At 45.3% G+C, this 16,295-nt stretch overlaps 2 protein-coding genes across 3 annotated transcripts in view; one reads left to right on the top strand and one right to left on the bottom strand.

Moving 5' to 3' along the window:
• Positions 1-15,455, bottom strand: part of LOC147447720 (nucleobase-ascorbate transporter 2-like) — an 88,945-nt gene extending 73,490 nt beyond the window's left edge. The window contains exon 1 of one of the 2 annotated variants that reach the window (XM_086523435.1): positions 15,179-15,455. In XM_086523435.1, coding sequence (XP_086379561.1) covers positions 15,179-15,275 — 97 coding nt within the window. In that variant the 5' untranslated portion in view covers positions 15,276-15,455. The remainder of the gene's footprint in view (positions 1-15,178) is intronic. The other variant, XM_086523434.1, reaches the window with a different exon arrangement.
• Positions 8,250-11,527, top strand: LOC147447721 (uncharacterized). Its single transcript, XM_086524391.1, has one exon. It carries the CDS (start codon positions 10,772-10,774, stop codon positions 11,483-11,485), a length of 714 nt encoding a protein of 237 aa, XP_086380517.1. The 5' UTR covers positions 8,250-10,771; the 3' UTR covers positions 11,486-11,527.
• Positions 15,456-16,295: the final 840 nt, after the last annotated feature.

Here is a 16,295-nt window from a genome sequence, read left to right as displayed (position 1 = left end):
AGTTTTGGGGGGAGGCATTGAAAACTGCAGTTCATATTTACAATCGCTTTCCTAATAGTACGCTGAAAAATGACATTCCAGAGGAGGTTTGGTTTGGCAAACCTGCCTCTTATGATCATTTGAGAGTATTTGGCTACGAAGCTTTTGTTCATGTAGGCAATGACTTGAGAACAAAGCTTGATATGAAGTCTATTAAGGGAGTCTTTCTAGGTTATGAGAAAGAAGGTGAAATGGGCTATAGAGTGTGGTTACCACAGTTTAGAAAGGTAATTCGCAGTCGAGATGTAGTGTTCAATGAGGCAAAATTGCTTAAGAATGCCACAAAACCTGATGCTGACAAGAAAACAGTTAGATTTCAGCCTTCCATGCCACCCATTGATGTTGAAAAAGAGCCTCATGATGCATTACCGCAAGTTGAAATTGATAATCGGCCGGTTAACCTTGAGCCAGAAGAGGTAGGACATGATTTTGATGCTCCTAATGAGGATGGACAACCACTTGAATTGGCTGAAAATGATTTTCAGCAGCATGATAGAGCTGAAAATGAGTTGCCTTGTGATGTAGAACCGTTGCCTGAGAATGTAGATCATTGGGTACGCATGTCAACTCGTTTGAGAAGGCAACCATAGAGATTAATCCCTCTTTGCATCATGTAATGTTGTCAGATGAGGGTGAACCTCTTACTTATAAAGAGGCTAAGTCATGTGAGTCAAGCAGTAAGTGGGAGCTTGCAATGCAAGAGGAAATGAAATCCTTGTATGCAAATGATACTTGGAATCTTGTGCCATTGCCTAAAGGGAGAAAGGCTCTTCCTAACAAATGGGTATACAAAATTAAGATTGTGGATGAAAAACCCAAGTGCAAGATTGGTTGCAAAAGGATATGCACACAAAGAAGGAATTGATTTTCAAGAAATCTTTTCTCCTGTTGTAAAGCTTACAACTTTACGTGTCCTTTTTGCTCTCGTTGCGGTGCTTGATTTGGAATCAAATGGATGTAAAGACAACGTTTTTGCATGGTGACATTGAAGAGGACATATACATGAAACAACCTGAAGGTTTTGTAGTTCCTACACGCGAGGAACTTGTATGCAAACTAAAAAGAGCTCTGTATGGTTTGAGACAATCATCACATGCTGTCTCAAGGCTTTAAACGCAGCCATGCAGATCATTGTTTGTATACGAAAAGGGATGAAGATGGTAGTCCCATCATTCTTCTTCTCTATGTTGATGACATGTTGCTTGCCGGGAAACATAAGACTAGTCTTGATGCTCTGAAACGTAAGCTAAATTCAGCATTTGCTATGAAGGATTTGGGTGATGCAGAGCATATTTTGGCATGCGTATTAAAAGTGATAGAAAGCTGAAATTGCAGTTTTTATCTCAAGAAAGGTACATTGCAAGAGTACTTGACAGGTTTCATATGGCTGATGCTAAGCCTCTTGGAGTACCTTTAGCTCCATACACTAAGCTTAGCAAAGCAGATTGCCCAAAGGATGAGGTGGCATTGGAAGCAATGAAGGGAATCCCATATGCATCAGCTTGTGGTTCTCTTATGTATGCTATGGTTGCCACTCGTCCCGACATTGCTTATGCAGTGGGAGTTGTTAGTCGATACATGTCGAATCCTAGCAAAGCGCATTGAGAAGTTGTCAAATGCATTTTAAGATATTTGAAAGGTACACAATCAAAGCGTATTTGTTATGGAAAAAGTGACTTAGAGTTGCAGGGATATTGTGATGCAGACATGGCAGGTGACATGGATACCAGGAAATCTACTAGTGGATATGTATTTGCCATTGCTGGTGGTGCAGTCTCTTAGTGTTCTAGGTTGCAAAAAATTGTAGCATTGAGTACTACTGAGGCTGAATATATTTCAGCCACAGAGACTTCAAAGGAGGCCATTTGGTTGGGCAGACTTGCAAAAGAACTTGGCATGCCTGCTCATACACCCGTGTTGGGTTGTGATAGCCAGAGTGCTGTCTATTTAGCCAAAAATGTCATGTTTCATGCACGTACCAAACACATAGACATGCAGTACCACTTCATACGTCAGGTAATGGAGGATGGTCTAGTAACCTTGACTAAGATCTATACACAGACTAACCCTGTAGATGTTCTCACCAAGAGTCTTGCTAAGGCTCAACATAAGCATTGCATACAGCTGGTGGGAGTTGATTAACTTAAAGGCATCATTTCTGCCTTTAAGTGGGAGGTTGTTTGGTTAAAGGCCTATATAACCCCCTTTTTGTACATTTTTATACTTTGTCCAGGTTCAATGTGAACCTGGACATATGTGAACTGGGACACATTTTTTTTAAGTCACTTATAATAAAAGTGGGAAAACCAAAAACTCCCTTATTGAGTTTTCCCCAAAAACGTGAGCTCTCTCTCTCTCTCCCTGCTTCGATCTCTAGCGCTAGCTCTCTGCTGCTCTGTGCCTCCTACTTCTTGCCCCAATCCTGCACTACATCGCGATGCGCACCTACCGGTACCTTCTGCTTCGCGCTTTTAATGGAAAGCTTCATGCATCACAAGCATAACATAAACTTTGAAAAAAGCTTTACCTATCCCAAGCCTCAGTCCCAAGACCTCAAACACCTTCGAAGGTAGAGAGAGCTAGCAGGGAATGAGGGTAGCGAAGAGGAAGAAGAAACATTTCATAGGAGAAAGAAATAGTTCCTCACTTATCATCACTCTTCTTGCTAGCATCCATAATAGCATAGTAATGAAGATGGAGAAGATGGCAAGCTTAAGCACTGAAGCATGGCTCTTGGTTGGATTTGCACTCCATAGCCAAGAGTGTTGGTGTAGGCTCTCAACCTCTACTTGCTTGGAGAAGGAGAGGGAGCTCTTGCACTTTGCACAATGCACAATCAAAATGTGTGTGATTGTGTGTAGGAGAGTATACCCCCTAAGCAACCCCCTGGCTTGCTTTGGTCGACCCCCCCTTGTAGCTCATGCTTGAAGCTCATTGGACCCCTCCAGGCCTAGCCAATCACAAGCAGGAGGCATTACAAGCAACAAGGGTAGCCTTGGGACAAGTATCCCCCTTTCCCCTTTGAGAGAGAGGACTTGATAAATGCAAAGACAATTAATTAAATCTCTTAAATTATCATTGGACCTCTTGGGTGGCCAACCAATAGGCTTCAGGCATACCATGAGGGCAACATGAGGAGAAACTTGACGAGTGTCCCCTTTGCTTTCTTTGTACTAGGCATGCCTTAAGTGTGTGTGTTCTCTCTCATCCCCCCTCATGTAGGGCTTGTGTCACGTGACACATCCCAACCCTATGTGTGCGTGGACACGCTACAGTATAACAGGGTTCAGTCAGTCCAATCAAATTAGTAGTGATATGGCACTTTTGTGAGTCTATTCGTAGACCGTGCATGCCAGTCACTTAGTGTAGATGCATATCCTCTGGTTGCACACCGCTTAAGCATAAGCATTTCCATCAGATTCCATCAGAGTCAGTTTGGGGATTTTTCCAGTGACTTTATCCTATTTTTCCCTATTTTTGACATTTTTCACTTATTTATTAAGTGACTTTTGTTGGGAACTAAGTAGGGCAAATTGGGTAAGTTAATATATAAGTAAACCCAAGTTAGCACTCTTGGGCAGATGAGCAAGGAGCACAACAGGCTTTCAAGCAACAGGTACTCCCCCCCTTTCTCAACAAAGACTCTCTTCAAGCTTGCCTTGGTGAGTCCACCCCCATCAGCCCCTAGCGTTTGCTATCGCCATACCATCTTCCCCCTTGGTGTTTCCCGAATCCCCACCAGCAGCCCATCGCCAACAAGGCCTGCTTCTTGGCGTTTTTTCCCACGATCAGCAGCCCCAAACCCTAGCGTTTGGATCGCCAGCAATACCTGCAAGTGGGCAGCGTTTTCAGCCATAAAACGCAGCCCTAAACCTGCGACAAATCAGTGTTTTCAGCCTTCGACGACAGCCACAAAAACGCAGCCTTATCTTGCTAAAGCTTCAGCGTTTTTATCAACCACAAGACCCTCGACAAATCAGGGATTTTCAGCCATAAAAACAGCAGTAAAACAATCAATTTCAGCACCCCAAAGTGGTCCAGATTCTCAACCATTACCCCGTTGTGGACAACAGATAGAAGAGCACCGAATTCAGCCTTAAAGTCATCATCGTCGTCACCGACATAGTCACGAATTGCACCAGTCCATGCATCATCATTGTACACCTTTGTGCAATCAAAAGTAGACCACTCTCGCCGACGAGAGTGGGGCCTTCGAAGGAGGGTTTTACAACGTCTCTGGTGTCGTATCTCTCCTCTCTTTCTCTCAGTCTCATACACTTGCACGCACAATATCCATTCACTTTGTTCGTGATCATAGCACTCTCCATAAGGAACGGAAGGCTCTACCTTCCCTAAGAACTAAAAGGAACCTTGAGCAAATATAGATCACTAATCTTGAGAAAATACACCATTCATTCCGCTGCACCTTACATTGGTATCAGATCTTTGGAAGTGTTCTGTACTACTCAAGGGAAGAACCGCAAGAACCACAAGAATTTTTTTTTGCTTGTGGAGGTCACACGAACCCAAGTTCGCTTGGGCGTGTCGATTCCTAATCGTGTTTTGTTGAAGAGTGAAAGGAATCCCAAGAAAGAAGGGCTTGTCCAGCCTCCCCTTGTGTCTCTTTTCACTCATTGAGAGCGGACCGTGCACTTAGCGGCCGGCCAATTGACGTCAGGTGGGAAAAAGCAGCCTTGGTGTGAGCGCAAGGCCGCCAAGGGGTGCGCCCGCGGAAAAGAGTAGAACTTGGGTGAAAAGAAGATCCTTCTCAAACGCGATTTGCAAGCAGAAGGAACCCTCAAGCTCAAGACCCTCAAGAACCAAGAACCCAAGTTCCTCGCGAACTTAAGACACCAAGATCATAGTGCATGGTCGTCACCCGAAGCGGAATGGATACTTCGCATACAGGTGATGAGCATGAGAGAGGCGACAAAGACTTTTCCCCACCAGGAGATTTCTTCAACCCTCTCCCTTCGCCATCTACGCCACCAAGTGCACCAAACCCTATGGAGGCAATGGTCCAGCAGATGATGGCCATGATGGATAGACAAGAAGCAAATCGCCTTGCTTTAGAACGCGAGCGCGACGAACGCAAAGAACGAAAACAACAAAGAAAGGCGGAAGAGGTGGCACGAAGCACGGCCATTAAGGCCGAGCGTGCAGCTCAACGAGTGGCTTTGGAGATTGAGCGTGAAGCTCAACGCGAACGCCACACTCAAGAATTGCTTCGGGAAGTACTTGCTTCAAAGTCAGACCCACCCAAAGATCGTGGGAGTTCATCAAGTGGCGCAAACCACGATTCGGACTCCAACAACCCAGTCACAGAGAAGTTGACCTTCAGTAAGTATGACGGTAAGATGGATGCTACGGTTATTCATTCTTGGTTGCATCAATTTAACGCTTATTTTGCAACAACTAAGAAGACAGGAAATAGCAAAGTTTTGACGGCAGCTATGTACCTTGCCGATGATGCCATCAATTGGTACCACGCATGGCAAGAGGCACAGCTAGCCACGCACCCAGAGGAAGCCGACGGATTCACGCCCCTTTCCTTCAATTGGGTTGATTTCCAAGACAAGCTCAAGGCGCGGTTTATGCCACCTCAGTACCTCGCACGATTGAAGGATGATTGGCGCGCTCTCAAGCAAAACGGTATGCCGGTTATGTCTTTCTCTAATCGTGTTTTGCAGCTAGTAGGCACTCAATTACGAAAATCGGATGATGAGCGCAAAGAGGCTTTTCTCTTTGGATTGGACGAGTATATCATGTACAATGTCGAGATTCTCGATCCAATCGATCTCAACAAGGCGGTAGCGATTGCTCTCGCACAGGAGATGAAGCACAAGGAGGGAAAGCCTAAGGAGAACAAGACTTCCACAAGTACCTCGCAGACTTCTCAGAACCCTCAGAACGGTAAGAATGGTAAGAATGATAACTCTTCTAGCCAATCTTCCAACAGTCTCTCAGCAAAGAATTCTTCCAATGAATCTAAGGGTAAGGCTAACACAATTGCTAAACCTAAGCTTACTCCAGATAAAAAGGTAGCACAAGGAATTGTAGAGCACAAGGAATTGTAGAAGGATACATCACGTCGAAAGAGCAAAGCACTTATTCTAAGGAAGGTCGTTGTTTTCATTGTCACATTAAGGGTCACATAAAAAGAACATGTCCTAAGCTTGAATCGAATGAATCTAAAGAACCCACAGCACCCACTTCCTCTGTCAATGCAATGAATGATAACACGTGTGCCCCATGTTTCTCAGGACCCTCCCATTGATGATTCTCTCATTAAATGTTATGGTCATACGTCAGGCCACCGTTTTGTCATATTGTTTGTTCCAGGTAGTATGCATGATGTGATCAGTTCTTCTCTTGTTGAGAGAGCCCGCCTCAAAGTTAGTCTGAGATCTCCTATCGAGGTCTCTGGCTTTCGTCCCGGTATGGATGCTCTCATCACGGAGGAGTGCCTTGATGTGTTGTTTGGAATTCAACAAGCTGCCTTCACTAGAAGATTTGTTGTTTCTCCTATCTCAGGATGTGATATGATTTTGGGCATTAAATGGTTTCGTGATACTAAGGCTCTCAATGCCAAAAGTGATTCTCCTATTGTCATTCATGGAGAGGACATTGTTCATTCTCCATCTCTCATTGCTAATATGCAGGACAAGAGTGAAAGGATTCAGGAGAAGGAGACTCTTTCAGTCTCTTTTTCTCCACAGCATGACACACAGAATCTGCATGATTATGAGAAGCATGATGATTTGAATGATAATGATTTACATGATGATTTGGATGATGAAGACAAGCATGATGAGTTGCATGAAGATGATGTGATTGTTCACCAGGATGATGTGTTAGTTGATGCTTTCTCTAGCGAAGCCAACCTCGTTGCAGATTCGATCAATCACGAAGGATCGATCTTGGCTCTCGAGCCTAGGTCCAAAGAACCTCACAGGAAGTATTATGTGTTCGCATGATTGATACGCACGCATTGTTCGAGTGTTTCATTCGTGATTGTCTCCTGTATTTTAGTCAGCATCGTTATGTGATCCCTTTTCCTAGGCATGACATATTGTATGTTGAGTACGTTTCTCTCATGGATGAGCACGAATGTATGCGGTTTTTTCATGAAAAGCTGAAAGGTATGTATGTAAGGAAGTCACATTCAATGTCTCTTCCTTGGCATGACATAGTTTCCGAACGAGCACATGAAAGTATGAGCACCAAGCATGGGCATTTCCGTTCTGACTTGCCACAGTTGATTGCTCTGGATCAAACAGAAAAGATTCGATCTCATTGTTTGCATGTGCTTGATGAACGGGTTGTCACTCCGTCTCTATGTTCATCTACATTGCATACACAGTCTTTAGCGAAGACAAGATTTTTTCCCTTCACTTTACATGGAATGGGTATGTTCATGGTTTTGTGTTGGAAGTGGTTTCAGGAATTTTCAGCCATGGAGATTCTTGAAGAAGACAGAAGCATGACTCTCGACGAAGTTGAAGCATTGAAGGAGCCACAAAAGACTTTGTGTCGCTTTCGGCGCAGCCCAAAGAAGCAAGCGTTGCAAACCTTTATGAAGTTCAAGTACCGCACAACCCACACATCAAAGTGGGCCGGCGAAGAGTCCCTTCGAGGATTCCGGATGCTATTGGCGATCTCCCTCGACGCCATACAGTACGGTACCAGTACCTCACTTTGAAAAGGAGGGGATGTCACGTGACACATCCCAACCCTATGTGTCTATGGACAAGCTACAGCATAACAGGATTCAGTCAGTCCAATCACTCTAGATTAGTAGTGATATGGCACTTTTGTGAGTCTATTCGTAGACCGTGCATGCCAGTCACTTAGTGTAGATGCATATCCTCTGGTTGCACACCGCATAAGCATAAGCATTTCAATCAGATTCCATCAGAGTCAGTTTGGGGATTTTTCCAGTGACTTTATCCTATTTTTCCCTATTTTTGACATTTTTCACTTATTTATTAAGTGACTTTTGTTGGGAACTAAGTAGGGCAAATTGGGTAAGTTAATATATAAGCAAACCCAAGTTAGCACTCTTGGGCAGATGAGCAAGGAGCACAACAGGCTTTCAAGCAACAGGTACTCCCCCCCTCTCTCAACAAAGACCCTCTTCAAGCTTGCCTTGGTGAGTCCACCCCCACAATCAGTAGCCCCAAACCCTAGCGTTTGGATCGCCAGCAATACCTGCAAGTGGGCAGCGTTTTCAGCCATAAAACGCAGCCCTAAACCTGCGACAAATCAGTGTTTTCAGCCTTCGACAACAGCCACAAAAACGCAGCCTTATCTTGCTAAAGCTTCAGCGTTTTTATCAACCACAAGACCCTCGACAAATCAGGGATTTTCAGCCATAAAAACAGCAGTAAAACAATCAATTTCAGCACCCCAAAGTGGTCCAAATTCTCAGCCATTACCCCGTTGTGGACAGCAGATAGAAGAGCACCGAATTCAGCCTTAAAGTCATCATCGTCGTCACCGACATAGTCACGAATTGCACCGGTCCATGCATAATCATTGTACACCTTTGTGCAATCAAAAGTAGACCACTCTCGCCAACGAGAGTGGGGCCTTCGGAGGAGGGTTTTACAACGTCTCTGGTGTCGTATCTCTCCTCTCTCTCTCAGTCTCATACACTTGCACGCACAATATCCACTCACTTTGTTCGTGATCATAGCACTCTCCATAAGGAACGGAAGGCTCTACCTTCCCTAAGAACTAAAAGGAACCTTGAGCAAATTAATCTTGAGAAAATACAACATTCATTCCGCTGCACCTTACAGCTTGCCCCCTCCTTGTAGGGATTGGATCTTTGACTTTTGACACCTCAAGCCCCTCAAGCTTAGGCCCAGTTCCCACCACAAGCTTGGCCCTTAAACACTTTAAGCTTGGGCTACATTCTGACCTCAAGTACAACCCTAGCATCTCAAGCATCTCAATCATCAAGCACCTCAAGCATCTCAAGCATCAGGCACCTCAAGCACCTTAAGCTTAGGCCGGGTTCCCACCTCAAGCTTGGCCCGGGTTCCCACCTCAAGCTCAACCCTAGCTTACCTAAGGTCAAAGGACTTTTACACTAACTATTGGAGGTCTTCAATGAAGCTAACCCTAAGGTCTTATGCTCCATTGGTTAGCCTTGCTCTTTGATAGACCATCTCTCATTTGGGCCCCTTTACCATTGGCCCCGTATTGAGATAGATCTATAAGCACATGTCTATATCTTAACCCTTGTTCCCATTTATTCTCCCACATTAAATGATCAGTTTAATATGAGAAAATCGTTTGGATTGGTTAGATATTAGATTTTATGACATAACATTTTATTTCATTTCATCTCTCTCTCTCTCTCTCTCTCTCTCTCTCTCTCTCTCTCTCTCTCTCTCTCTCTCTCTCTACTATGAGATACGAGGCCACTTTCACTCTATATTCAGAGAGGGTTTTGGGCCACTTTCTAGAGTCATGAGATACCAGGATCAGAGATGCCTCGGATTATACTTACTGGAGATTCGCAAACACAGAGAGGACCTCTTGAAGAGGGGCACAATGAGAGAGATCCAGCGAGCGGAAGATTACAGATTTCTTTCAGTCACAGACAGAGGAGTTCGAGCAGCCCCCACACCATAACAACACCAGAGACATACTGCTTGATCGGGCGATAGAGTTGGGGCAGTCCCATCACCCACGGATGAGGGGGCCCTCTCAATATCGACGCAGATTGCAACAGAGGATCCATACTATACTGGCGCGACATAGGAGTCGTCCCGGATACTGATGTATATGTATATGATGCCTCGACTGTCAGAGAGCTCCATTGTATCAACTCACCCTTTGTATTCCCTTTGTATCAGATTTCACACCACCCCTACCCACTATTTTCTTTTCAGTTCTTTATATTTTTTGTACCCAGACCTAGTATTAGATTCACAACATGTAACCTTTTGGTCTCATAGGTCATTTTGGCCTTTTGAAGACGTTAATATTACATTTCATTTCATATCTCTCTCTCTCTCTCTCTCTCTCTCTCTCTCTCTCTCTCTCTCTCTCTCTCTCTCTCTCTCTCTCTCTCTCTCTCTCTCTCTCTCTCTCTCTCTCTCGCGCGCGCACGTGCGCGCGCCTGAGCAGTTCAGGTCCACCGTAACCCTAGCATTGTCTCCCTCAGTCCCCCTTGGGCGAAGGGCTGCCCTGGGGGAGGCATTAAGCTTGAGCCTAGCCCCCCTCAACAGCCCAGCTCTGTGGCGAAGCCTGCCCCAGCCCCGCACAGTTAAGTGGTTCCAGCCCCTGCGATGGCCTCAGCATTGGCCTCGGCCCCTGGCTCGCGGCGCACGCCAGTAGATCTCCTGCCCTACGAAGTACAGCAGCCTGCGACGCCCGCCAGGAGACCCCCTGTCCAGCAGGTTACGACACAGTAAAAGAACAAGAGCTTTTTCAAAGGTTTGTTGAAGCTTTTAGCATTCATAAAAGCTTTAAGGCGTTTTCGGCACTTGCTTTCGGCCTCAGCCCTACGAAGTACAACAGGTTGTGGTGCCGGCACTTGTTTTCGGCCTCAGCCCTGTGAAGTACAACAGGTTGTGGTGCCCTTCAGAAGATACTCGGCCGAGGACAGGAGTTCAAAACTTCTTCAAAGGGTGAAGCCTCGAGCTTTCTCAAAGGCTTTTCCCTCCGGAATTTGCGAGTCAGTGGTCGGTTCCCTTCGATCTCCTCAAGCACAGGGATGGCTACTCCAAAGACCCCCGCCACAGCAAGACCGAGCTTTGCAACAGTACTGGCAGCCCCCAGCAAACTTGATCGCATCACGCAGTTGCAAGCAACTCTTGATCGAGTCTTGGAGGAAAACTTTGAACTCAAATCTCGCCTGAGCAAATTAGAAGAACAATTCAACTCTATGGCTGACCTCACCACCGACAAGGTAAAGGAGGTAGAGGCAAAGGTTAACCAAGTTCATTCAACAACCATCGCCCAAGTAAGGACGTGTGTAACAAAGGAAATCTCCGAACAAAAATCTCAAGAAGATAATGCCCTCAAGGTACGCATCGGTGGGCTCCCCTTGCAGTGGTGCACTATTGAGGACACCCTTGAAGAGGCAATCATCAAACTCAACAATATTATTGAGCCAGTCAACATCAAGTCAGAGAATGTTGCTTGGATCAATGACACACATCGTCATGTACGTCCCGAGCATTGTGTCCTTACCTTCAAGAACAAAGAGGAGCGGGTAAAGTTTCTACGTCAATCCCGCCTTCTCAAAGAAACCAAGCTTTGGATTGCAGAAGAACTGACCATGAATCAACTCAAGAGTAAAGCGAGCGAGCTTAAGAAGGTGCATGAAGCGCGTAAGCAAGGCAAATGGGCAATCTATCGAGGAGGCAAAGCGATCATCCAAGAATTCCGAAATCCCAAACCAGCTCTCTCCACAGCCGACCCTTAGGTTTTTGTTTGTTTTCTCCTTTTTTCCTACCCTACTCTCTTGATGGACCCTCAGTCCTTAATTGATATGTATCAGCCCACACTGAGAATGAATCGTTGTAATGTCTGTGTTTTTGGTCCCATAGGTCATATATGACCTCCGTGGACGTTAATCCAATCTATCTATCTATCTCTCAACTGAGTAGATGGGCAAAAAAGGAGGGTATACGCGCAGCCAGGCTGCAGGCAGGGTTCAGGAGAGGTTTTTCTACTCTTGACCACATTGTGACACTCAGAGCCATTATTGAGGAGGGCAGATCACATGGTAGACGGATCTATTGTAGCTTTGTGGACTTCCACAATTCCACTATTGTTATATGCTGATGATATTGTGTTGATATCCGACTCTGGAGGGGATGCAACGTCACTTGGATGCTTTGCATAGGTATCCCCATGAAAGTGGTTTGTCTATTGACCTTGGTAAAACCAAGGTTATGGTGTTTAATACCACCCCACTGTGGATTAGGAGATCAGCACCCACATTCACATACGGCCATGAGACAGTGGAGTATACAGATGCTTACACATACCTTGGGGTGGTATTTAGCAGACCAGCATTTTCACTAAGGAGAGCAGCAAAGACTAGACTGACCAGAGCCTATGCAGCATTGGGTGGATTGGAGAGGATGTGTTCACAGGTTCAATTCCAAGAGCCTCGGTCGAAGCTATGGCTCTTTGACACTTTGGGGGCTTCCGCATTGCTCTATGGAGCTCAGATATGGGGGGCTTCATTGGACCATCATGGGAGGTCAAGGTCGCACTGATGGATGGGGGGACATGGAGAAGCCTCTAGTCTCTATGATCTCGCGGCTTCAGTACCATGTGACATTATCCGAGAAGAGCTAGCTGCCCCCCCACTAGTGGTTAAGACACTCACCAAATCCGTCTTTTTTATACATCACCTATGGGACCTTCCCAGAGACGGATGCTTGCCTAGCACTGGAGTCCTCTCGACAGTTAGCTATGCAGGGAGATACAACATGCTGGTATGGGGAGATGACATCATGGTTTCAGGCACATGGGTTCAGCATGGACAGATTGCCCCCCTTCCAGTACTCATTGGAGGCACCCTCTCTGACTCTTACACGGTCCAAGATCACCAGGCTCATCCGCCAAGACCTGACTTAGCTAGACACCACGAGGACTTGGATACAAATGGCACATGGGTTGGGCACGAAGATGGCTTTCTACAGAGAGCATCTTCTCTAGCTTACGGAGGACCTCTTCGTGACGAGACCCAGATACATGGACACCCACTTGTCTCATGGGATAGGATGTGCTATCGGCCACATACGCACATCTTCAAACTAGCTTCGGGTCGAGACTGGGACGCTGCATCTCCATTCGTTCATACTCCGTTATCCACCCAATGCTGCATAGGCTCTGGTCACTATAGTCTCTGCTGCTCTCCTCAATGAAAATGCTGGTCCACTAAAGACCACCCCAAGGTAGGTGCATCTGTGTACTCCTCTGTCTCATGGCCGTATGTGAATGCAAGTGTTGATCTCCTGATTCATTGTGGAGTGGTGTTAAACACCATAACCTTGGTTTTACCAAGGTCGACAGACAAACCACTATCGTGGGCAATGTTACACTTGGACACAGAAATCAAGCACGACACACGAGAGAATCACTTAAAATACTTTACAATTTTATCACACTTTTAAAACAGAGTCGACATGCTCGGAGTAGTTCTGTCCCCAAAGGTATTGGCCCCAAAATCTGGCGCCCCTTTCGGTATTTATTTTTATATTAATGCTTGAGCAAAGTTACAACTCCCGCATGCCCTCTCTGCTTAGTTTCTCGTCAGCACACTGAGTAAAAGAGTGGCCTTCGGTTCTAATTTAAAGGCCCTTGGCCTCAAAATCAAAAGCAGTTACATGAAAAGCTGCTAACTCAAAAGCAATGGCCCAAAAGCAGCCAGCGGAAATTGCGGAAATCCGTACAGCCTGCCACGTGGCATGTCAGCACAAAACGCAGAGATTCGTACTGCTGCCACGTCAGCATGCCAGCGCAATTCCCGGTCGTCCCTACAATTCTACCACGTCATCGGTTTGTGACAGGCAAACCTATGCAAAGCATCCAAGTAACGTTGCATCCCCTCCGGAGAGTCGCAGATCAGCACAATATCATCAGCATATAACAATAGTGGAATCCATGTCCCTACCAATTGTGCACCTCTATCACCATTTCTCTCAATATAGTCAGAAACCTCACCCACATACATACCAAATAGAATCGGAGAGAGCTGCTTCACCTCTAAAGTGGAGTGAACTAATGTAGTAGCCTCTCTCAAGTGCGTACATGTCCCACTACTGACCTGTATAATGCCACAACCCCCCAAATCAGCTCTGTGGGTACTCCCATCTCCTGTAGTCTGCACATCAATCTAGCTCTGGGCACTGTGTCAAATGCTTTGCGGACTTCCGCAAAGCTACAATAGATCCGTCTCCCATGTCATATGCCCTCCTCAATAATGGCTCTGAGTGTGAGAATGTGGTCAAGGGTAGAAAAACCTCTCCTGAATTCTGTATGCCCGGCTGTGTGTATACCCTACGACATTAAGAGGGAACAAGTACCAGCCCAATGGTGAGATGTTCAAGGGGAGGGCATGCCTTGTCTAGAAGAACACGTTTACGTCATGTCGCCTTAAGTACAATTGACTTCATAGCCTCTAAAATTTATGCACAGAGATTTGATCATTACAAGAGCAGGGAACTCACTTGGGCATTTTTGGTTGAGATCATAGCTAGTAGCTAGAGACAATGTGTTTAAGTTCTCTAGTAATAAAAATTTGAAGGGTCGGTACCTTTGGTGATTCTACATTAGAAGAGGGAATGATTCCTCCTCCATACACCTTGAATAAACCAAATCGTGGTTGCAATAGGAGTCTCTGGTAGCATAGCTGCTCAAACGTCTTTAAAAGTCTATGAGCAACACACACTTATTGTGTCTTGAAGCTGGCAGCAAGGATCTTTTTTTCTTTCGTACTCCATAAGTGTGCACAATTCATTTCAAATGTGAATGAACTTAAAGTGTATCAAGAATTTCCATTGCTGAAGAGAATTTAATTTGCATCTAGTTTGAGAGGTAGGTGTCCCGTAATTGCAGGAGATACACATAATATAACTTGCGAGATCACAAAGCTACCATTGAAAAATCAGGGAATCAAAAGGTACTTGGCAACCATAATCTCACTAGGTAAGAGCCACCGTGAATAATTCCTTGCATGTGTCAAAGCTCACCTCACGACGGAAGAGCTAAAGAGGTCACCTTTGAAGCTTCATCTTATGTGAGGAAAAATATTTATAATTGTTCAAGAACCCTCACCAATAGGAGACCACTATATAAAAATGCCAATTTAGATTGAAAGACAAATCAACTGCTCATTCTTATTGGACTAACAGATGCTCGAAAGTCTATCTAGCATGACAGGGAACAGAACCACTGCAAAACAAGGCATCTGCATAAACAACCAAAAAAAAGGTTGTTCCACATTCTTCAAAGCCTTAAGTCCCTTGTAAATGGCTTAATTCATATATGTATCTGACAAGGCTATACAAAACAAGAACAAGTGCCATTTTGATGGGTGTGAAATAGAGATGCAATAGCAAGACAATAGAACTGAAATGAGAGCCAGGGAGGAGGGTTTTACGCCAAGGTGGGTTGGAGTCTATGCAGTACTCGAAGCCATCAAGCTGGTCCTTGGGTGGGTGCATCTTGTCTTCCACTTTCGGAGCTGCCATGGCCATCTTCCAGCCCAGAAAAGCCGAAAAGCAGAAAGCAGACGCACACCAGCAAAACGAGGCAAAGAAAGAGCGTTTCTTGCAGCCAAAAACGTCGACATCTTAGAGAGAGACTGTTTACTCTACTAGGCAATGTAGCTGTAGCCGACACAGAGAGAGAGAGAGAGAGAGAGAGAGAGTAGCTAGCTCGTCGCTAATTAGTCGAAGAGTGAGTGTCCGTCTCCGTCAAAACACTGCAGTTGCTCATTAACTAGACTTGTGGTAGAATCCTTCGCATGTGCTCTTTGAAAGTGCCTCGTTAGCAATTGGCAGTTTCGTGTCGAATTGTAGATGGTTTGTTTCACGGACACTTTGAAAGTGGCTCATTAGCAAATAGAAGTTTAAGTAGTGCTTCGCCGCATGGGTATTAAGCGTGGCGGATGAAACTCATCTTGCCATCAATCTCGAAGAGATAGAGAGAAAGATAGATGCTTTTGGAGCTACCTCCTCCACTCTATTCACGAGGGTCAGCATCCCTTTCTAAATATTATTGCATGCTCAATTGTGACCCATAGGGGCCTAGTAGTGACGATGCTCTCAGTTGCACTAAAGACACGAGTTCAAACTCAATAGTCCGCAACGCTCCTTTCTCTTTCACCCGTCTGAACCAACCTTATATTGTTTGTAGAGGAATTCTTTTTGCTCAACCTCCCTTCACTTGTGGCTGTTAATATAGTTCATCACTTTCAGTGCCTCTATTTATTTAAACACAAGCTAGCCTTAATTAGTTCTTTTAGTATGCTCTCTTGTCTTCAATTGAGCTTGTTACCTTTCACTTGCCTGCAATTAAGGTTTCCTTTTCATTCCTTTTTGGCTTTCTAAAACAAGCCATAGTGAAGAAGAGAGTTAGGCATATAGGGTAAAGGGGTGAGTGGTGGACCAGCTAAGAGGCGTTGGCCATAGCTCCCTCCCTCGTTATCAGATTTGAGTCAGAGAAGGTGCAAAAGATGCGCACTGAAGAGAGGGTTTCATAGCAAAAATCTGAGC

The sequence above is a fragment of the Adiantum capillus-veneris genome, chromosome 11, assembly GCF_014529385.1.
Source record: "Adiantum capillus-veneris isolate H3 chromosome 11, ASM1452938v2, whole genome shotgun sequence".
In the NCBI taxonomy this organism is placed as follows: Eukaryota; Viridiplantae; Streptophyta; class Polypodiopsida; order Polypodiales; family Pteridaceae; genus Adiantum; species Adiantum capillus-veneris.
This window is presented reverse-complemented; position numbering and strand designations above follow the sequence as displayed.

Coding starts and splice junctions, on each gene's coding strand:
- LOC147447721 (XM_086524391.1), top strand. CDS start 10,772: ATGGCTACTCCAAAGACCCCCGCCACAGCAAGACCGAGCTTTGCAACA.